The sequence below is a fragment of the Oncorhynchus clarkii genome, chromosome 23 (assembly GCF_045791955.1).
Source record: "Oncorhynchus clarkii lewisi isolate Uvic-CL-2024 chromosome 23, UVic_Ocla_1.0, whole genome shotgun sequence".
NCBI classification, from domain to species: Eukaryota; Metazoa; Chordata; class Actinopteri; order Salmoniformes; family Salmonidae; genus Oncorhynchus; species Oncorhynchus clarkii.
Window position 1 is genome coordinate 32,654,495 of NC_092169.1, and position 22,602 is coordinate 32,677,096.

General features: G+C 43.5%; 1 protein-coding gene and 1 pseudogene across 10 annotated transcripts; both read right to left on the reverse strand.

Annotated features, from left to right (window-relative positions):
* Positions 1-303: 303 nt before the first annotated feature.
* Positions 304-14,432, reverse strand: LOC139381077 (exocyst complex component 7). Of its 10 annotated transcripts, none has more exons than XM_071124308.1 (21): positions 14,178-14,378; positions 13,724-13,789; positions 13,331-13,515; positions 12,834-12,939; positions 12,397-12,619; positions 10,662-10,829; positions 9,435-9,446; positions 7,291-7,359; positions 6,629-6,774; positions 5,398-5,550; positions 5,136-5,234; positions 4,891-4,953; positions 4,690-4,756; positions 3,806-3,844; positions 3,233-3,292; positions 2,547-2,667; positions 2,117-2,212; positions 1,899-1,962; positions 1,357-1,398; positions 1,022-1,155; positions 444-785 (listed from the first exon to the last, which is right to left on the reverse strand). In XM_071124308.1, the coding sequence occupies exons 1-21, from the start codon at positions 14,235-14,237 to the stop codon at positions 683-685; spliced, it is 2,076 nt and encodes a 691-aa protein (XP_070980409.1). In that variant the 5' UTR covers positions 14,238-14,378; the 3' UTR covers positions 444-682. The 10 variants fall into 10 exon arrangements, with proteins under 10 accessions (XP_070980407.1, XP_070980413.1, XP_070980411.1 ...); XM_071124305.1 differs by lacking the exon at positions 7,291-7,359 and adding an exon at positions 7,971-8,063; XM_071124306.1 differs by lacking the exons at positions 7,291-7,359; positions 9,435-9,446 and adding an exon at positions 7,971-8,063 and having other exon boundaries at positions 304-785.
* A 1,102-nt stretch (positions 14,433-15,534) lies between these two features.
* Positions 15,535-20,601, reverse strand: LOC139381273 (Golgi apparatus membrane protein TVP23 homolog B-like; annotated as a pseudogene).
* Between the last annotated feature and the right edge of the window lie 2,001 nt (positions 20,602-22,602).

Consider the following 22,602-nt stretch of genomic DNA (forward strand, 5'->3'; position numbering starts at 1 on the left):
ACGCAATCCTTGTCATGCATTATTGCTGTATTCATCCAATCTGAACATATATTCTAGATTAAGCTAATACCTTGAAACAAATGGTTTCAAAGATGAAACTAATAGTTTCACCAGAATAACCATAATTTGGAATAAATGACAACAATAAGTGACAACTGGTAATTCTATTCTATTCACATCTGATACCTTTTCAATTAGATTAGTTATTAGTACACAACACACTGACTGGACAATTATATGTAGCTACTGTGCTGTTATGTAATTGCATTACTCACCACCAACAAAACAATAACAACATCATCGCAAATCACAGACTTTGCTTTATTAGATTCAGATGCTCATTGATTGGAGAACAAGAAAATTACATATAAATACTTTACTATATAAAAAAGAGAATAAAGTATGAGACACCATAGGGCAATGGGTGTCTCAGGGGAGGCAGGAGCTCTGGGGTTTATTCAGTAAAACTTTCCAAATGTTGCAGATATAAATAGAATGAATAGAGGTGACACAATTCCCTATTTTATCTGACAGACAATCATATCTGTTCTACACAATGCATTTCTATGTGAACGTTACATCCTCCTGAACAGGCCTGAGTCGTAGGGGACCCAGGAGGTTGAGCTGAGTGTTATGAGGATTGGGGGTATGGTTACTTTGCGGGTGTGGTCAATGGCGTGGCTTAGGCTGAGGTATCAAAAAGCCTCTCGATCATCTCCTCCACCTGCTCTGGACGATACTTGTGGTATTTCTCAGGATTTTTGGTGAACGAAATGTTGGCGTATCTGTGAAGGAATTCAACATTCATGAGTAACAATGTTTTGTGTAAACTTACAGCCGTCCTTCGTAACTGAGCTGCGGAGAGAAAGGAAACCCTTTTAGCGAGGTTCTGACTAACAGAAGACGAACCCAGAAAATAAATACATTTCCTACAAGTTACAATGGTTACCATCCTTTACGATATGTGAGAGAGAGGAGGAATAACACAGATGTCACAGTAGTGGTGGTGCTTAAGACTCACCTCTGTAGGAATGCCCTGTAGGCCTCGGATACCACTCTCCTCTGGGCGTGGCGGATGGCGTCTCTCTGCTCCTTGTCTGGGATGGCCCACACCTTCTGGATCTTACACAGCTCCTCCAGACCGTCGTTGAATCCCTACAGAGAGCAAGGGATCAGTCCATAAAGATACGTTTAAACCATACGTTCATGGAGCTTGAGATTAAATTGAAGGCATTTTAACTGATATGTTGGCACATTTAAAAAGTCCAATCCAATTCATCACTCTTGAATCCTCAGTATATCCTTGGTAGGGATTGAATGTGTTTTGTGTTACCTGTATGCTGTTGGTTATCTTACCTTAAACTTGTCTTTGATCACCTGACGCTCTTTGTCTTTCAGCTGGTTAGAGGGAACATATGAAAGGCCATTTACTTCACATGTACAGATAAAATAGCAAATGTGCACAGCAAGCTAAGCATCGCAAACAAGGCTGTATGCTTTGTATACACACCGAGTGTACATCCTTCCTTGCATTGAGTTGTCTTCAAAACAGCCTCAATTTGTCAGGGCATGGATTCTACAAGGTGTTGAAAGCATTCCACAGGAATGCTGGCCCATGTTGACTCTAATGCTTCCCAGAGATGTGTCAAGTTGGCAGCTACTACCATACTCCTCTGACTGGCACACATACACAATCCATGTCTCAATTGTTTTAACGCTTATAAATCCTTCTTTAGCCTCCATCCTCCCCTTCATCTACACTGATCGAAGTGGATTTAACAAGTGACATCAATAAGGGCAATCATAGCTTTCACCTGGATTCAGTCTATCATGGAAAAAGCAGCTGTTCATGTTTTGTACACTCTGTTTACTTGATATGCGTATGTACACTGTCACACCTTGGTTCCTGGTTGGAAGGCAGGCATGTTCCGGTCCGTAATATGCTCTGTGACCTTGTACCAGCTAAAGAAAAGCAAGACAAACAGAATAGTATGTTATGTAAGATCACAGGAGATAGTTTACATAGTGCAGGTACTAGCTAGTGACTCAGGAACATGCTGTAGCTACATCTAAATGAGAGTGTACCCAGATGCCCTTCAGCCCATTATGTATTTACCTGCGCTGGTATATCTGTTTCTGCTGTTCTATCAGCTCTCTGTATGAACTCTCAGCCTTCTTCTGAGTCACTGTCACTAACTGGATCAGCTCAGACCTGAGGGAGGGACCGACACACGGACACACACATGGACACACACAGGGTAATATGGTTAAAATAGCATGTGACTTTGACTAAGTATATTCTTGCTTTATGGTATATCAATTCTCTGCCTGAGCATCTGCATTAGAAAAGGTGTTTGGCTCCGTGGCAATGCGTTTGTTGATTAGTGTTTACTGTGTGTGTGTATATATATATATATATATATATATGTTTGAGTAGCTGATATCAATAGGGTTACTAGTAGTTTCGAAAGATATCAATGGAAATGGTTTGTGTGTGAGGTCGTGCAGGCACGTTGGTGGGATAATAAGGGGATATCGGGGCCTACTTCTCCAGGGACTTGAGGATGTAGTTGTAGTTGTTGTGGAGGAAGATGGCACTCAGAGCAGAGTCCTCGTACACCTTGGATTTACTGAGAAGATTCAGCTGCAAGTTCCCCAACACTTTACCTGAGAGAGAAGCAAACCAGATTCAGAATCAGAGCCAAGGACATTCGTAAACTGTGCTTGGTTGGTTCCAACTGTATGCACATTTGAATCATCTAGTTATATAAGATATATAGGATCAACTTTATTGTCATTGAGGGGACGTTTGTTGGAGAAAAGTTATATAATGTGACCAAAACAATTCAAAGGTCTGTCCTTTATATAGCTACTGTACAAATGGATTACATACAGCGTGTATCTTTACTTAAAGGTAGACTCAGCGAGATGACGTAGATGCAATGTAAACAGCAGCAGTTCATTTCCGCAACAACTAAGAGCGTTGAAGGGTGAAGGTTAAACTTCTCCCCTGTTTTGGTCCTGTAGCAACCACCCTGTAACAGCGTGAAGCGAACCTTTGCACATGCGCAGATACTCTGTGTGACAGCAAAATCTTGCATCGCGTTAATCGCAATATCAGCAGTGCTGCTCGTGGCAACATTAAAACGCCAAGTCTACCTTTAATTAAGCTCTTGATTTTCTTTATAACATGCAACGTTTTAACATACACATCTTCACTTCCTAAACTTACATATGTAGGTGCTGAGAAGTCTCCTACTGAACTCAGAGCTGCTGGCTGACGAACTGGTCTCTGCAGATTGTAAAACAGTGTTAACATATCTATAACCGCTGAGTTACATAATCCACTGTGTCACTGCTAATCCCTCAACTGGGATATAATATCATATCATCTTTCTGTTAATCTCCCATGATCTCTTTTGGGATTTGAATTATAGTCATTTTTATTCCTGTTCGAATAACTTAATTCATTAGAGGCGAAAGCTTAATTACAATTTAAATGTAAAATATATGGGAGAGTGTGACTGGCTGGAAAAACGCAATTTCCATAATACTGTAAGCACCTCAGTAGCATGATCCATGTTCCACAGTCTTTACAATCATATAAGGATGCAATACTACTACCCATACATACTATCGATGTATTTCTGTTAATGGGTTTTGTGTAACATTACTCATCCATTAACTCAATCCTAAACAACATGTTGATAAAAACCTGAGACCATTCATAAAGTCAGAAACATATTAATGGCGCTGTCCTTCCCTACTCCTCTGGTAGTGAAGCACCTGTCTTGTGTTGGCTTACCTCGGGGGTCTAAAGGGATATTGTACGTGTCCCCCAGTACTTTAGGGCAGAGGCAAGGCAAAAAAGAGAAAGACAGAAAAGATGAGAGAAGCAAAGTGCAAAAGGTTAGAAAAGATATGTTAGTGCAGAGTAAGCAAAGTACTGTTAACAGCCAGACAGCGATAGGTAGAGAGTATGGTGGTTTATGGGTAAGGGGCATGGGGTGAGTGTATAGGGTCACGGTACTGGGATGCAGGAGGGACTAACCCGAACAGTGGGGGCCCCTTTTCATCCTTATTGCTAGTATGATTGGTCTTGTTATGACGGTCCATATCTTACCCTCTCAAAGGGTTCAAATGCTGATATGTGTGGTCATTGATGTTAGAAATGGTCACCCAGATAGTCCCTAGAAAGGGAACAGCCTGTCCATAGTACAGTATATGGAGTGTCTAGGGGCTCCCTCTAGAGGCAAAGAAAGGCAGTGCAGCAGCGATGGTGAGGAAGAGGTGAAGAAGAGATGAGTTCAAGTCAGCAACACATTAGAGGAAGTTATAGACACAGACAGAGGAAGGGCCAGAAAGAACTCTGGAGGAGAGAAATGCTGATGTGACGTAACTGGAGATAAGGAGGACGTTTAGTTTCTATTACAAACATCAGTTGGTGGATACATGGGACTTCTCAGACAAAGATGGGATGGTCTACTACTACCGTTTCAGAACAGACAAACAATGGACAGACAGAAGCTGGTGGACACCAACAGCAGACCCGGAGTCCGTCCCAAATGGCACCCTATTCCCTATATAGTGCGCTACTCTTGAACAGAGCCATATGGGCCCTGGTCAAAAGCAGTGGACCTTATAGGGAATAGGATGCCTGGACAGGACAGTCCACTCAGCCCTCCCTACCTTGAGAGGCCAGCATAGCTCCGGCTGTCTCCTGAAAGTCCAGCAGCTGCTGAAGGAAAAGGATGGCCTGGGGAAGAGAGAGAGAGACCAGGGTGAGGAATAATGTAAGGGATGACGGTATGTGACATGGAGAGGCTAACAGCAACATATGCCACTATATAAACTCCAGACTGTATGTCAAGAGGGAGGGTGCTGGTTTACATTGCTGGTGAGCTCATGGACAGTTCCATCCTTAGGCATGTTGTACTCCTTGTCAGGGTCATTCTGTCATAGAAAAGAGAGACACAAATTTGTCTTCAATATTTTTTCTCTCTTACAAGAACACTAGGAGATGCTGGTCCTAATAAAATGTCCATACATATTATACTGTAAATAGTTTAGGAATAGTTTGTTAATGGGTTCAAGCTGTGTATAGTATGGTTGAAAGAGCTAAGGAGTGTAGTTACCTTGATGCTGTCTGCAAACTCCTCCAGGGCTTTGGCTCCGATAGTCTCCATGGACGTGATGAGGGTAGGCAGCTTGTTCTTGGTACTGGCAGCTGTGCCCTGTAGATTCATACCATGAAGGGAAAAGGGAAATTAGATCATAATGCAATTTAATTCAAAAAGCTTTCTGTTGTCCAACGTAAAATTGGCTTTGGCATTACATTTAAGATTGTTTATTGTTAATTCATACATCTGCTTAAGTGAGGCCTGTAGGTTACATTACCTGGAGCGTGGAGTCAAAGTCTGGCTTGGTCTGTTTAAGGTGCCTGAGGATGGGGAAGATGGTGAGGACAGCAGAGTAGTCGTGTCTCATGATGGCCCGCCGTGCTGCCGCCACTATGTTGTCACCCTCCAGCATCAGGTTGTCCAGGGCTTCCTAAGACACAAGAGATCAGACAGAGAAACAAGAGGAGTCAGCTTCACTGTACATTATATCAGAGAGCCAATATCAGAGCCGGTACTTCACGCCTCTGTCAACATTCCTATTTTACTACTTTTTATTACTTATTTCTTTACCATTTTGATAACGTGTATTGTACTGTTGAGGAGAGCTTGCAAGTAAGTATTTCACCATTCCATTTACACCCTGTATCCTGTGCATAAGGCCAATAAACTTTGATTTGACAACATTCTCTTTGAAAACAATCTTGTTATTTGCACAGACACAGTAAACTCAGGAGACCATAGATCATGTTATATTAGTCTTCTTCTTGGTAAGAAATGCCTATTGTTCGCCTGTCTTTGGTTGAGACCTGACCATACAGTGAGCTATGATATTACTGTCCTCATCTGACATGAAAAAAAGAGGCAACCGAAACGATAAAGGCCCGTGGCTTGCCTGTCTAAGGCCTGACCTGTATGAGGGAGTCATAAAGGCCTGTGGCTTGCCTGTCTAAGGCCTGACCTGTATGAGGGAGTCATAAAGGCCTGTGGCTTGCCTGTCTAAGGCCTGACCTGTATGAGGGAGTCATAAAGGCCTGTGGCTTGGCTGACTGAGGCCTGACCTGTATGAGGGAGTCATAAAGGCCTGTGGCTTGCCTGTCTAAGGCCTGACCTGTATGAGGGAGTCATAAAGGCCTGTGGCTTGCCTGTCTAAGGCCTGACCTGTATGAGGGAGTCATAAAGGCCTGTGGCTTGCCTGTCTAAGGCCTGACCTGTATGAGGGAGTCATAAAGGCCTGTGGCTTGCCTGTCTAAGGCCTGACCTGTATGAGGGAGTCATAAAGGCCTGTGGCTTGGCTGACTGAGGCCTGACCTGTATGAGGGAGTCATAAAGGCCTGTGGCTTGCCTGTCTAAGGCCTGACCTGTATGAGGGAGTCATAAAGGCCTGTGGCTTGCCTGTCTAAGGCCTGACCTGTATGAGGGAGTCATAAAGGCCTGTGACTTGCCTGTCTAAGGCCTGACCTGTATGAGGGAGTCATAAAGGCCTGTGGCTTGGCTGACTGAGGCCTGACCTGTATGAGGGAGTCAAAGGTCTTCTTCTGGTGGTGTTCAGGGATGATCTCTGTGAGCAGGACGTATTCACTCTGGGCCAGCTTCACAAAGGCACTGATGCAGTGGATGTAAGAGTCGATCTCTATGTCCAGGACATCATCCTTCCCTGAGGGGCACATGGTGAGGTCAGTTAGGGGACAGGATGGAGATGAGACTTGGTGGACCAGTGGCATTGGGCAGGTTGCAATAATACCAACAATCCTGACTGAGAATTATGACTGTTTAGATATGTGTATTTACAGCATGCTTACTTGATGTGCTACTTCCATGAATGGTGTTTTTTCCCCCAAGGGAGATAAATATTGGGCATGTATTTGTTCAAAATTATATTCACTGTATTTCAAAAGCAAAATGGAGAATGCCAGTAGGGGAGAATTTACTTCACATTGATATAATGACATTACCTGACCAGTATATAAGCTGAAAAGAACCACTGACTACTATTTGATGAGGTTTTTTAAACAATAATAGCTAACTTTTTAACTGTCAGCACATATCCACTGGCTTCCATAGCTGTCAATGGATGTGTGCTGAACCTGGTATCACATCCCATGGGCTTGAATACTGGTGGGTGTCTTGTTCCCCATATGGACATTTTGGAGCAAACTTCCCCCTTACTCACCTGCTGCTGCCCCATGCTTGTCGGTCAGGGCGTCTGACTGGTGTTTGACCCGCTGGTCATGATCGTGACCTGATGGGTGGGGGGAGGGGGGGTATAGTCATGGAACCAGGCTCACTCCTGGGGCCTATAGGCCAAGTGGTAAGCCTGGGACTCGCCTAGAAACATATACTGACCACCAAGCACCCAGCGGGGAAAGCAGAGAACACCCTTGTTGGGGGGCAGGGGGAGGTCAGGGGGACCAGTGGATTTGTGAGTTTGTTTGACCTGTGTCTGAGATAGTTAGTGGATGTTATAGCTTTTACAGGAACCAGATTTACATGACTTTGAAAGCCAGAAGTCACACCAGTTTAGACCTGCTGCAGTTCTAACACGTGTTGCAAGTAAACTTCTATTACCAAATACTACATTTCAATGTGGTATATTTCAGGCTAGCTAAAAAGGAGTTATAACATTCACCTTACACTGAAGATGAAACATTTGAATTACAACTATATTTTGTATTCATTAAACAACATAGCTTTTAAATTATTTGCAGCGTCTAACAGCCAGTGTGTCTGTTGTTTAACAAAAACAACAAGTTAACTTGGACAAGAGCAACAGACCAGTAACCCCAGTACACTGCCATAGTGATAGAAAGAGAAAGACACCGAAGAGAAGACAACAAAGCCAGGGTGCGTTACCTTCCAAAGGAGTGAGGTTAGAGCCCCCCTTTTTCCCATCCAGACCATGCTGAGAGTACTGTTTGAGAAGGTTCTGAGCCTTGCGAATGGTCCCTGCTCCCACAGAGTGACACACAGACACAATCCAGGGGTCCACAGAGAAGAAAAGAAGATAGAGAAACGAAGTAGGAACGGGGGAAGAGAGATGAGAGGAAGAGAGCTAGGTAGTGTGATGAAGATACACCAACACCACATCCCTTCACCACCACCAATCATGAGTGAGAAGAGATGGGGGGGGGGCAATGGGAACCGTGGCCTAGCACCGCTACTACACAACACAGAAATACAACTACAAGGTAGAACTACAGCACAGCTAGATAAACACACTATGACGGGGTGCGCCGAAGCACACTCCACCAGCAAGGTAACAAAAAGAAAATGTAAAGGTTAGGTTCATTATACAAACACAAACAAAACAGCCATCAGAATTAACAATACATTCATTTCAGCATTGTTATTATGGACATTCACTCACACTACTACTGTTATAACATTAGCGTAGCATTGGTAGGTAAAATTGTTACATGGTTATATGTTTTACATCTTATAGACGTATAGATTCATACAAAAGCCTGAGTTAATGCAAACAAATAGAGAGCAAGTAAAACAGTACACGATTACGACTTGGGTTTGTGTGTTAGTAAGCAATTGATGCATTATTAGTAATATCAATGAAGTGGGAGACAGAATATAAATAATGATGCAGAAATAGATCTACGTAGAAATGTCTGAAACAATCCTTATTCCTCAACCTATGCTTTGCCTATGATGTTTTCAATTCTAGCAACGTAAGCTATTACTGAGCAATTTTTTTGATCATTTATAATAGAATATAAGCCATGTAGCAAATGCATTGTTATAGCATAGGAGCATTTAGTTATCGGATGTTGCAGGCCATGTGGTTAAATTACTTCTAAATCAAGCGGTATAAATATGTTCATGTTCTGCAATTGGCTGATTTTGATGGAGAAAATGTTAGCTTTCAGGTCAGTCAATATAAACCATCTATAAACTACCTTAAAATACTTTATAACTTTTTATATTGGTTGCAGAGCAGTCACAAAACAGACAAAACCCCAAACACTCCTGGCAAACACCAAAGAAACCACAAAACTGGGAGGTCAAAATAAAGACATGCAAGATGCTTCTGTCAAGTCTGCCTCTTCCTCCTGTATCCAACTACATCAAGAAACCCCACTGGAGGTGACCATCTAACCTAAGTGACAAAAACAACAAACTATCAATCACGCTGAATAGGGGAGTGGTAGCATAACTGTTTCCACGTCAGATGGCATGATTCTACTTCACGGTGTTCTGGTCACTGACTACGGCACTCTCGTTTGTGGTGAAATGTGGTGTCCAGTTAACAGAAGCAAGAGATGGTAACGAGACGATAGAGAGACACACTAAAGCTTTTCTCTTTACCTGGGATGTAGACTGTCATCACCATCATCACAATACACATGAGGATTATAAAACAAGAGGAAAGCAGAGGGGTTAGTCGGGGTCATGACAAGGAGAGAGAAGGCAAAATCACAGGAACATATAGTCTACGTCTCAAATGGCACGCTATTCCTTACATACAGCAGCACACTACTTTTGACCAGGGACCTATGGACCCTGGTCAAAAGCAGTGTACTATATAGGGAATAGGGTTCCATTTGGGATGTAATCATAGAAGGGGTGGTGAGGGACACTGTCGTCCATTAATAAGGCTGAAGATGCTAGAGAAGCTCGGTAGTCGTGACGACAATGATGAATCATGCTCTCAGTGATTTGGAGGACACTTGAAACAGAATAGAATTACGCAAGAGGGGGAACTACAACCAATCATCTGATTCAGAATGTTCAGACCAGAGGGACATTCTTAAGTGTGTGAGCTGTCTGAAATTGTATTACAGTGTATGATAAGATTATTTTGATATCTACACTGAGTGTACAAAACATTAGGAACACATTCATAATATTGAGTTGCACCTTCTTTTGCCCTCAGAAGAGCCTCAATTCATTGTGGCATGGACTCTACAATGTGTCAAAAGCGTTCCACAGGGATGTTGACTCCAATGCTTCCCACAGTTGTGTCAAGTTGGCTAGATGACCTTTGGGTGGTGGACCATTCTTTATATACACAGGAAACTGTTAAAGAAAAGAAAAACCCAGCAATGCTGCAGTTCTTGACACACTCAAACCGGTGCGCCTGGAACTTACTTCCATACACTGTTCAAAAGGCACTTCAATCTTTTGTCTTGCCCATTCACCCTCTGAATGGCACACACACATTCCATGTCTCAATTGTCTCAAGGTTTAAAACTCCTTATTTCACCTGTCTCCCCTCCCCCATCTACACTTACTACGGTGGATTTAACAGGTGACATCAATAAGGGACAATAGCTTTCACCTGGATTCACCTGGTCAGTCTGTCATGGAAAGAGCCGGTGTTCATAATGTTTTGTACACTCAGAGTGTATATTCCTGTTTGTGGTGACTGTGATGAAGTAATGCATTCTGTGAACTTGTGGTAGATATGAACCTGTTTGTGGTGGGTATGATTTTAGCTTACGGATGAGAGTGATAGTGACACTATAGCTATAGTTGAATCATCATGGAGGCACAGCAGAGTGTAATGTTACCGGGCCGCAGCAGGGCACTGACCTGGTCTCTTGGGTGCCTTCTTAGTGGGAGTGTCCTTGCGTTTGGTCTGAACGGCTGGTGAGTAGAGGATGCCAGAAGAGGCAGAACTCTTCCGGAAGTGGTCTTTCAAACCCTTGATGGAGCGGTCCAACTGATTGGAGCGGATCTGGAAGTAAACGTTCATAAAGTCTGCAGAGCAGAGAGGAGATGTGGTCAAGAGGAGAGGACAACTATCATACATAAATATGGTTATGAAATCTACATCTGTGTTAAGAGCAGGTTTTGAGTACAACTGTTGAACATAATCATGAAGTCTGCAGAGGTAGAGAAGAAGTGGTCAAAACTGGACGATAACCACCATAAAACCCATAATTATGGAATTGACAAGGGTGTGGTAGGTTCTGAGTACACCAATGCAAGGAAAAGGTTTTCAACTTATCATGTAGTGTGCTGAACGGGATCCTTGGGACGTCCTAACTCTGACCTCACCCCTTTGAAGTTGAAAACGGTTAGGGTTAAGTTAGGGGTATGGTTAGGTTTATGGTAGGGGTGTCCCAAGGATCCCGGATAGCACTAACCATGAGAGAAGGGGCAGCTAGTCTGTTTCTGCCACTTACGGTTCCTGAGGGTGAGATGGGTTGATGCTGTTAGGGATCTCATCTGACCCTATCCACCGTCCTGCTACTGCTCTTCCTGTTGGCTGACTGAATCCTCATCCTCCTCATTGACACTGGCTTCATCTGAGTGACCTGTACTGCAATCTCCTATTGCCGTGTTATCTCTCCTCAACACGTAATCCACATAACATATATATAATAGTATTAAGTCTACACGTAATGGAGCAGGTTGAGAGTTTCAAGTTCCTTGGTGTCCACATCACCAACAAACTGACATTGTGCAAGCACACCAAGACAGTCCTGAAGAGGGCACGACAAAACCTATTCCCACTCAGGAGACTGAAAAGATTTGTCATGGGTCCCCAGATCCTCAAAAGGTTCTACAGCTGCACCATTGAGAGGATCCTGATTGGTTGCATCACTGCCTGGTATAGCAAATGCTCAGCCTCCGACCGCAAGGCACTACAGAGGGTCATGCATAAGGCCCAGTACATCACTGGGGCCAAGCTTCCTGCCACCCAGGACCTCTATACCAGGCGGTGTCAGAGGAAGGCCCTATAAATTGTCAAAGACTCCAGCCACCCTAGTCATAGTCTGTTCTCTCTGCTACTGCACAGCAAGCGGTAACGGAGCACCAAGTCTAGGTCCAAGAGGCTTCTAAACAGCTTCTACCCCAAAGCCATAAGACTCCTGAATAATCAAATGGCTACCCAGACTATTTACATTCCCCCCCACACATGACTCTGTACCGGTACCCCCTGTATATAGCCTCGCTATTGTTATGTTACTGCTGCTCTTTAATTATTTGTTACTTTAATTTCTTTATTTAAAAAAAATATTTTTCTTAAAACTGCATTACGGGTTTAGGGCTTGTAAGTAAGCATTTCACTGTAAGGTCACCAGTTGTATTCGGCGCATGTGACCAATAACATTTTTTATGTACTATAAAATAGAATCAGCATCCTTTGAAAAGAAACCGATGACACCTTCAAACATGAAATGGACATCAATGGAAGAGAGAGTGCATTTCATGTACAGTACAAGTACCCTGGTTGAGTCCATACTCCAAGGGACTATGCTAAAGGAGAAATGACTGGGGACAGAGATCAGTGACAATGTATAAAGTGTAGGTGATCTACCCTGGTTACGTCCGTACTCCACCAGCCAGCCAGAGATACAGATGATATCCTGTAGCACGGCTTCAGGGAGGTGTTCTAGAGTCACCTCCTCCTGAACCTCCAGCTCCTCATCTACAGTGATGGCATCCAGGATCAATATGGGAGGAACAGGCTTACTGTAGCGGGTCAGCAGACCACGGAACTCAGCCTCCAGGAGCTCCTTACCCTTCTCAAATCGTGCTTTCTGTAAATAGCAAAAAGTACAGCGAAGTAAGTATTTAATGTTGAGAATGTATTGTTATTGATAACAGGATGTGAGGAAGGAGATTAGAGGGAGTGAGAGAGAGCGACAGAGACAGGGGATGAGAGAGAGAGGGGGGAATGAAAGAGAGAAAGGAGAAAGAGAGAGGGCAAGAAAACAAGAGCGAGTGAGAGAGTCCGATATTTGAGTACTGTACCACTGTATTGAGCTCAGGGCTATCTGGGTTGTTGTCCTGAAAGTACTCAACAGCTTTCTGGATCTTGGCAATGCAGGCCAGGTACTCATCTAGTCTACCCGTTGGCCTGGAACATAGAAACATAGCACCAGGTATCAGCTTTGGTCTGTTATCCCAAGCTAAGACATTTTGCCTGGACTGTTAGCTAGTAGTTAAAAGCTAGTAGTTAACAGCACTGCTTACAGTACTCTCTACTCCAACACAGGAAGCAATAGGACAGTGCTGAATAAAATATGATGACTGTCATATCATGGAAGATTAAATCCAAGGATAACAGTTAAGTAGAGCGCGATAATGCAAAAATAGCCTTACGCCGACTTTTGGGTCAAAACGTTACACTCAATAAAACTGCGTGAACATTTTATTTATTTACATTTTATTTAACAGCGTGCAGCTGTCTATCTAAATAGATGCCAGTCTCTCTCTCTGTCTGTCTGTCTGCCCTGTCTGACTCTCACCCCTCTCTGATGATCTTGTCGGTGTCCTTGGCTACATGGTAATAACTGATGACATGGTCCATGCAGGACAGGGTCTTATCCACATTCTCCTGAAGCCTCTGTAGGTTCTCTGTCTGCTTGTGTACTGGGATGATGGAGTTCTCCAGCTGCATCAGACGACTCTCAAACGATGACAAGATGGACACCTGCATGGGAGAGTGGTGGGTTGCAGAAAGAGTCAGCAGTAAAATAACAGTTTATGTGGAATTACTAGGCCCAGGTTTCAAGTGTACAGTACAGATTATGAGAATGTCAAAAAATAGTTGAAAGGAACCATTGACTTTTGTATTCACCAACTATATGAAATATATTTCTGAGTATTGAGTGGGAAAAGAGTGTCAACCTGCAACATACCATCCCTTTAGTCAGCTGATCACTCTTCTCCATATTCTCTCGGATGAAGGACAGGGTTTCCTGTTCCTGTTACTCATAGAGGGAATGAACGAATTATGACAACAGCGGCCCGAGACGCAGGATAGTGACAGGGATTTCTACAATACAGCATAGCTTGGTTCTGTTGGAACATCTGCTTATCAACCATTCCTAGTGTAACGTTAAAGGTCTGAGAACGCTGATCAAAGAAAAACGCCTCTGTGTGGCTGTGTTACGACAGGTCAAGTCGGGTATGACTGTGCAGTGTACACTTGTAAACTCATTTGAACAAATTACACTTATAACATGCATAGAGAGGACAACATTTAGTAGCCAAAGTAAAATATCGCTTTGCTAGTAAATAATGCTAGCTATCTAACGTTAGCTAGCTAGAGATTTCTCCCATTTCCTTCCCTTCCCATTTCCTGAAACCGACCTGCTTTAGTTTCTCCTCTATCTCCCTCTTCCTCGCGGACGCATCCTCGGTCGGAATCATCCTGGGTGTTTTTGGCAAACGTAGATACAGAAGAAAGGCCACCAATATTGAAAATATAATAGCAAAAGCTATTCAACAAAATAATAACAATGACCCCCAGATTCTCATCAGCTGGGGCGGGGCAATCAAAACGAGTTCGCTTCCGTATCCGTCTTCTTCACATCAGTCATGAACAGTGGCCATCTTTGTTGTGTCAGAAAACGTTGCAATAATGTTCCACAAGTTGACGCTGTCGATCCTAACATTTATTGCGCACTGAACCTAACATGACCAACGCACCACTGACGTAAGTAGGCTTATGAGTTACTTTAAAATACTGATTCAATTATGCCACATCATTTAATTTTATGAAAATACCTTCCCATCAAGTTCCCATGAGTAAAACTATGAAACAGAGGGGTGTAATCAAATAAAATTTTATTAATCACATGCGCCAAATACAACAGGTGTAAACCTTACCCATGAAATGTTTACTTACAAGCCCTTAACCAACAATGCAGTTAAGAAAAAGAGTCGAGAAAATATTTACAAAATAAATTAAAAATAAATAAGTAACACAATAAAATAACAATAATACAGGGGGTGCCGGTACCGAGTCAATGTGTGGGGCACAAGTTAATCGAGGTCAGGGGGTACCGGTACCGAGTCAATGTGCGGGACACAAGTTAGTCGAGGTCATTTGTATTTGTAGGTAGGGGTAAAGTGACTATGCATATATAATAAACATTGAGTAGCATCAGTGTAAAAACAAAGGGGTCCTGTGTGTACTCTTTGACCCCACACATCAAATTAAAATGAAAGATTTTAGATTCCTAAACGTTTAGTAATGCACTTCATGAAGGAAATCCAGAAAAACTCAAAAACACACAGCTCATTTTGGAAACGTTATAAATGTATCTCCGCAAAAATATGCCTCACATTTCTTTTTTTTACATAAATATACTATTTACACATGAACTTGATCTTCTATATTGCTTTACAACCATCAGTTTTATACATGCAACATGTTTGTATAATACAAGTCAGAAACAACATTTCACTGTATTGTATAAAGTCTAGGAATAAAATGCAAAACAACAAATAAAACAGATAAGGCCTTGAGTCTGTATAGCTACAGTGGAAAAGCACAGACTTATCTAGAAATGATCATTTTTCTCACTTTAAATGGTATTATAATGTGAAAACTTTTGTTACAAAATGTTTATATTTTGCATTAGTTTCTAGTAAAACTCTAGGTATACTATAGCATTCAAAATAATGCAAACATAAGTTAAAATCTGAGAGCAGTCACCCTTCTCTATGATTCTTCTTGTTCAGTCATTGCCTGTCAGAGAGAAAACACACAAAACAAAAACACAACATTAGATATGCACACAAAATCCTGATTTAAATAAATACAGACAGTTCTTGTCCATTTCAGTAAGGCCGACACGTTGCATCCCAATTCTCCATCCGTCTCCCAAAGTATGTCAGGGAGCCTTCAAGTGCACACTTCTGGAAATGGATGGAGAATCAGGACTTTTATTTATTTATTCATTTATTTATTTTATTTCACCTTTATATAACCAGGTAAGCTAGTTGAGAACAAGTTCTCATTTGCAACTGCGACCTGGCCAAGATAAAGGAAAGCAGTTCGACACATACAACAACACAGAGTTACACATGAAATAAACAAACATACAATCAATAATACAGTAGAAAAATCTATATACAGCATGTGCAAATGAGGTAGGAGAAGAGAGGTAAGGCAATAAGTAGGCCATGGTGGCGAAGTAATTACATTATAGCAATTAAACCCTGGAATGGTAGGATGTGCAGAAGATGAATGTGCAAGTAGAGATACTGGGGTGCAAAGGAGCAAGATAAATAAATAAATACTGTATGGGGATGAGGTAGATTGGATGGGCTAATTTACAGATGAGCTATGTACAGGTGCAGTGATCTGTGAGCTGCTCTAACAGCTGGTGCTTAAAGCTAGTGAGGGAGGTAAGAGTCTCCAGCTTTATTGGCAGCAGAGAACTGTAAGGAGAGGAGGTAGCCAAAAGAAGAATTGGCTTTGGGGGTGACCAGTGAGATGTACCTGCTGGAGCGCGTGCTACGAGTGGGTGATGCTATGGTGACCAGTGAGCTGAGATAAGGCGGGGCTTTACCTAGCAGAGACTTGTAGATGACCTGGAGCCAGTGGGTTTGGCGACGAGTATGAAGCGAGGGCCAGCCAACGAGAGCGTACAGGTCGCAGTGGTGGGTAGTATATGGGGCCTTGGTGACAAAACCAATGCCCCATATACTATTTGTTGAGTAGAGTGTTGGAGGCTGTTTTGTAAATGACATCGCCGAAGTCGAGGATCGGTAGGATGGTCAGTTTTATGAGGGTATGTTTGGCAGCATGAGTGAAGGATGCTTTGTTGTGAAATAGGAAGACGATTCTAGATTTAATTTTGGATTGGAGATGTTTAATGTGAGTCTGGAAGGAGAGTTTACAGTCTAACCAGACACCTAGGTATTTGTAGCTGTCCACATATTCTAAGTCAGAACTGCCCAGAGTAGTGATGCTGGACGGGCGGGCAGGTGCGGGCAGTGATCGGTAGAAGAACATGCATTTAGTTTTACTTGCATTTAAGAGCAGTTGGAGGCCACAGAAGGAGTGTTCTATGGCATTGAAGCTCATCTGGAGGTTAGTTAACACAGTGTCCAAAGAAGGACCAGAGGTATACAGAATGTTGTCGTCTGCGTAGAGGTGAATCAAAGAATCACCAGCAGCAAGAGCGACATCATTGATGTGTACAGAGAAGAGAATCGGCCCGAGAATTGAACCCTGTGGCACCCCCATAGAGACTGCCAGAGGTCCGGACAACAGGTCCTCCGATTTGTCATACTAAACTCTATCAGAGAAGTAGTTGGTGAACCGGGCAAGGCAGTCATTTCAGAAACCAAGGCTGTTGAGTCTGCCAATAAGAATGTTGTGATTCGAGAGTCGAAAGCCTTAGCCAGGTCGATGAATACGGGTGCATAGTAATGTCTCTTATCGATGTCGGTTATGATATCGTTTAGGACCTTGAACGTGGCTCAGGTGCACCCATGACCAGCTCTGAAACCAGATTGCATAGCGGAGAAGGTACGGTAGGTTTCGAAATGGTTGGTAATCTGTTTGTTAACTTGGCTTTCGAAGACCTTAGAAAGGCAGGGTAGAATAGATATAGGTCTGTAGCAGTTTGGGTCTAGAGTGTCTCCCCCTTGAAGAGGGGGATGACCGTGGCAGCTTTCCAATCTATGGGAATCTCAGATGATACGAAAGAGAGTTTGAACAGGCTAGTAATAGGGGTTGCAACAATTTCGGCAGATATTTTTTATAATTTCTGCTTGAAAAAGCTAGCCTTAGCTTTCCTAACTGCCTGTGTATATTTGTTCCTAACTTCCCTGAAAAGTTGCATATCACGGGGGCTGTTCGATGCTAATGCAGAACGCCACAGGATGTTTTTGTGCTGGTCAAGGGCAGTCAGGTCTGGAGAGAACCAAGGACTATATCTGGGTTTTTTTGAACGGAGCATGTTTATTTAAGATGGTGAGGAAGGTATTTTTAAAGAACAACCAGGCATCTTCTACTGAAGGGATGAGGTCAATATCCTTCCAGGATACCCGGGCCAGGTCGATTAGAAAGGCCTGCTCACTGAAGTGTTTTAGGGAGCGTTTGACAGTGATGAGGGTTGGTCGTTTGGCCGCAGACCCATTACGGATGCAGGCAATGCGGCAGTGATCGCTGAGATCTTGGTTGAAAACAGCAGAGGTGTATTTGGAGGGCAAGTTGGTTAGGATGATATCTATGAGGGTGCCCGTGTTAACGGATTTTGGGTTGTACCTGGTGGGTTCATTGATCATTTGTGTGAGATCAAGCTTAGATTGTAGGATGGCCAGGGTGTTAAGCATGTCACAGTTGTCAGACTATGCATTCAAAAAGTTACCCGTCCAAAATAGTTAGTAGCCATGTTCTTCAAACTGGTCCTACCACCCACTTTACAGCGAACATATCCGTACAGGTTAGCCCCCTGTAGCACCACGCCCATGATGACCATGGCCTGGGTGGAGGAGAGAGGTGCGAGATTATAAGAACTGGTCATTTATGGCTGACATCGGAGCAACATCCTCATAGTGAGAGAAACCTGGCAAGGCTAAAAAATAACTAGCCCACTTCATTTTGAAAGAGACGATGGTGCTGATGAGTAATGTCAGCAGTGACACCTTACACAGTATGTCTGACAATGAAGCAATCTCCACAAATTGAGAGAGCACTGGCAAAGCAAAGAAATAACACTTAACTCAGCTGTGTTGACACCCATGTGATATTCACTTTAAAATATAATGGACTAAATTTGACTAACCAGCCATTTGATCTTGAAGGAGAAGAGTGTGCTGAAGACAAAGTAGACCCAGATGACTGGACACATGACCAGGCCCAATCAGAAGATCCTCGACTTGGATCTGACACCATCTGCTTCGAATTCCCACCAGGCTGATAGGAAAGAGAAGACCTTCTCACATCTGTGGATGCCAACTAGCTTGTTGACCAAGTAAGTATTTGGCAATACAAAGTGCTGGTTAAATTCTAGGATTGAGGGTTATAATGCTTTGAGTATATCCAAAGAAAGTACACCTCAAGATTGGGAGAGACCACATGTATATACAGTAATAGGCTTTGTTATGACATCACAATCCAGAGTCGATACAGGTTCTATGGAACTAGGTTTTACCCCTACAGAAGAAGGTAATTCAGTGGAGGGCAGTTAGTTAGTGTCTGCCCCGAAAAGATTGGGATGTGTGTGACCTACCTTTCTGGACTCAAACAACCCAGTGGCTTTTTCTATTGTCCATCCACCTTGTTCCACCACCTCAGGCCCACCATCAACCACCCAGTGATGTTCTGAAATATGGTAGAGGAGTCAATACATCATTAGGCTACTTAGTTAAACAAAAGAGACAGAGGGTTGACAATATTTACACATGTTATATTGATATTTTATTGGTTCTATTGGAGTTATATTACTATTCTATTCTATTAGTATTCTATTACTATTCTATTTGTTACGGATACAAGTATCCTGTGTGTGTATCCTGTGTGTGTGTGTGTTTATTTTCTCTCCGTCTCCCCTCACAGGTGAAAATCATCACTCCCCAATCAGTCAACAATCCAATCATCAATCAGAAGACACACCTCCTCCTGTTTCCTACCCTATCACAGTTCCTTCCCCATGGTTTAAAAACCCCATCATTTGTTTGCTCAAGAGCTCTCAATCTCTTTGTAAATGCCATGTTGGTAGATCTCTGTTCTTCATAGATTTCAGTAGCTCAATCTCTTTGTAAATGCCATGTTTGTAGACCTCTGTTTTTCAACTCTCTCTCTTTGTGTCTTAAACCTCTCCTTTTGTTTGAGCACCTCCAAATCACTTTGTCATCTCCTGTGAGTATTGTTTTTGCTTATGGTGTTTTGCTGGTGGGAAAAGGGGAAGCCAAGACAAGTCGCCCATGGGCATACACTACCCGTAGGTAAACTTTGTTAAAAACATTAGTTAGAGCTGGGCGGACCACCCACTGTATTTTTGGTTAGTTAGTTAGCTGTTGTTAAAGTAGGCTAGTCTAGCTTAGGGGTGTTTTTGCATATTTGTTTCTTTCCTTGGGTCCAGCTCAGCCCCTTTTCCTGCTCCCTCCATTACCGTGTGTTTATCAAATAAACCTTGCGTTTGACGGTAGATTTCAGTTGTCCTGGTTATTACGTTCACACTTTTACTTTGTCACAATTATAATTTGCATGAGTTATGTTACGCGTCTCATTACCATCCCCCCCTAGACTGTCGGGCCAAAAGGGATTCGTAACACTATTGCTGTTTTGTTCTACAGTATTACTGTTTAGGGCCTACCTTAACGGTCCAGAAGTCAGCTGACAGGAAGAGGATGACGGTGACCATGCAGACAATGAAGCTACTGCTGAGGAGCTCACAGAGTAGGTACATCAAGATAGCACTATGAGCACCCTGAGGAACTGGTGGAAGGAGGAGACCATTGGATGCCTGTAAAATATGATATGAATGGGACTGTGGCTTGTATTCAGGGCTGAAAGCCATTGAGTTATATTGTTTTCTGGCTGAGCCACTGAGTGCAATGCTGAATCAAATTTCTTGATTTTAGTCGTCTTTGACTACCCTACTCTGCATCAAACAGGGAGACGTCATCATCATCATCATCGTTGTCATCCTACAAACATAGGGAAGAAAACATTAATGAAAACATGTAATGTATGTACATGTACTTACCTAGAGTGCCTGTGCTGTTACTAATTACTACAGGTGATCATCTGTACTTGCACTTGACCCATGGCATCTGACAAACATTGTTATTTTACCCGCATCCCTGCCTCATTGTGCTAATATATTACAATAACTCCAGACATGTGTAACTGCTTTAATCTGCATAGCTCATCCACTGATATTACAGTAACATGTGTTAGCCAGCTAGCTCGCTAGACATCCAACTTTTGTTAAAAAAAATGTTTACTTTTTCTCCCCAATTGGTAGTTACAGTCCTGTCCCATCGCTGCAACTCCCATACAGACTCAGGAGAGGCGAAGGTCGAGAGCCATGCGTCCTCCGAAACACAACCCAGCCAAGCCACACTGCTTCTTGACACAACCTCCACTCAACCCAGAAGCCAGCCACACCAATGTGTCAGAGGAAACACCAGACACCTGGCGACTGTGTCAGCGTGCATTGCGTCCAGCCCTCCACAGGAGTCACCAGTGCGCGATGGAACAGGAACGTCCCTGCCGGTCAAACCCTCCCCTAACCGGTACGATGCTGGGCCAATTGTGCGCTACCCCATGGATCTCCCGGGAGCGGCCAGCTGCGACAGAGACTGGACTTGAACCAGGTTCTCTAGTGGCACAGCGATAAAGTGCCTTAGACCACTGCACCATTCGGGAGGCCCATTCGGGAGGCTAGAGCGCACACTGCGCCCGGCACGCCACAGGAGTCGCTAGTGTGCAATGAGACAAGGATATCCCTACCGGCCAAACGCTCCCTAACCCGGACGACGCTAGGCCAATTGTGCGTCACCCCATTGACCTCCCGGCTGCGACAGAGCCTGGGCGCGAACCCAGAGTCTCTGGTGGCACAGCTACACATTGTGGATTTTGACATTATCAATCATAGTCTGTTGCTGGAAAAATGTATGTGTTATGGCTTTACACCCCCTGCTATATTGTGGATAAAGAGCTAACTGTGGACCCTGTGTAACTGGGTCCTGGACTTCCTGACGGACTGCCCCCAGGTGGTGAAGGTAGGAAACAACACCTCCACTTCACTGATCCCCAAGACAGGGGCTCCACAAGGGTGCGTTCTCAGCCCACCCATGACTGTGGCCACGCACGCCTCCAACTCAATCATCAAGTTTGCAGACGACACCACAATAGTAGGACTGATTACCAACAATGACGAGACAGCCTACAGGGAGGAAGTGACGGCACTGGGAGTGTGGTGCCAGAAAAATAACCTCTCATTCAACATCAACAAAACAAAGGAGCTGATTGCGGACTTCAGAAAACAGCAGCGGGAGCACCCCCCTATCCACATCGATGGGGCCGCAGTGGAGAAGGTGGAAAGCTTCAAGTTCCTCGGTGTACACATCACTGACAAACTGAAATGTCCACCCACACAGACAGTGGTGAAGAATGTACAACAGTACCTCTTCAACCTCAGGAGGCTGAAGAAATTTGGATTGGCACCTAAAACACTCAAACTTTTGCAGATGCACAATTGAGAGCATCCTGTCGGGCTGTATCACTGCCTGGTATGGCAACTGCACCGCACGCAACCACAGGGGTCTCCAGAGGGTGGTGCGGTCTGCCCAACGCATCACCTGGGGCAAACTACCTGCCCTCAAGGACACCTACAGCACCCGATGTCACAGGAAAGCCAAAAGATCATCAAGGACAACAACCCCCCAAGCCACTGCCTGTTCACCCTGCTATCATCCAGAAGAAGGTGAGGTAAGTACAGGTGCACCAAAGCTGGGACCAAGAGTCTGAAAAACAGCTTCTATCTCAAGGCCACCAGACTGTTAAATAGCCATCACTAGCACCTTAAAGTGTTAGTGTATAGTCTACCCTATATACAGTGGGGCAAAAAAGTATTTAGTCAGCCACCAATTGTGCAAGTTCTCCCACTTAAAAAGATGAGAGAGGCCTGTAATTTTCATCATAGCTACACTTAAACTATGACAGACAAAATGAGAAAAAAAATCCAGAAAATCACATTGTAGGATTTTTTATTAATTAATTTGCAAATTATGGTGGAAAATAAGTATTTGGTCACCTACAAAC

Bases quoted from the DNA above. Each gene is read 5' to 3' on its own strand.
- LOC139381077 (XM_071124305.1), bottom strand. From the start codon at position 14,237: ATGATTCCGACCGAGGATGCGTCCGCGAGGAAGAGGGAGATAGAGGAG. The intron at 12,940-13,330 runs GTGAGAGTCAGA...TCTATGTTCCAG, and splicing joins GACAAGATCATCAGAGAGGG to GCCAACGGGTAGACTAGATG. The intron at 3,845-4,689 runs GTAGGGAGGGCT...TCTGCCCTAAAG, and splicing joins AGCTATGCTGGCCTCTCAAG to TACTGGGGGACACGTACAAT.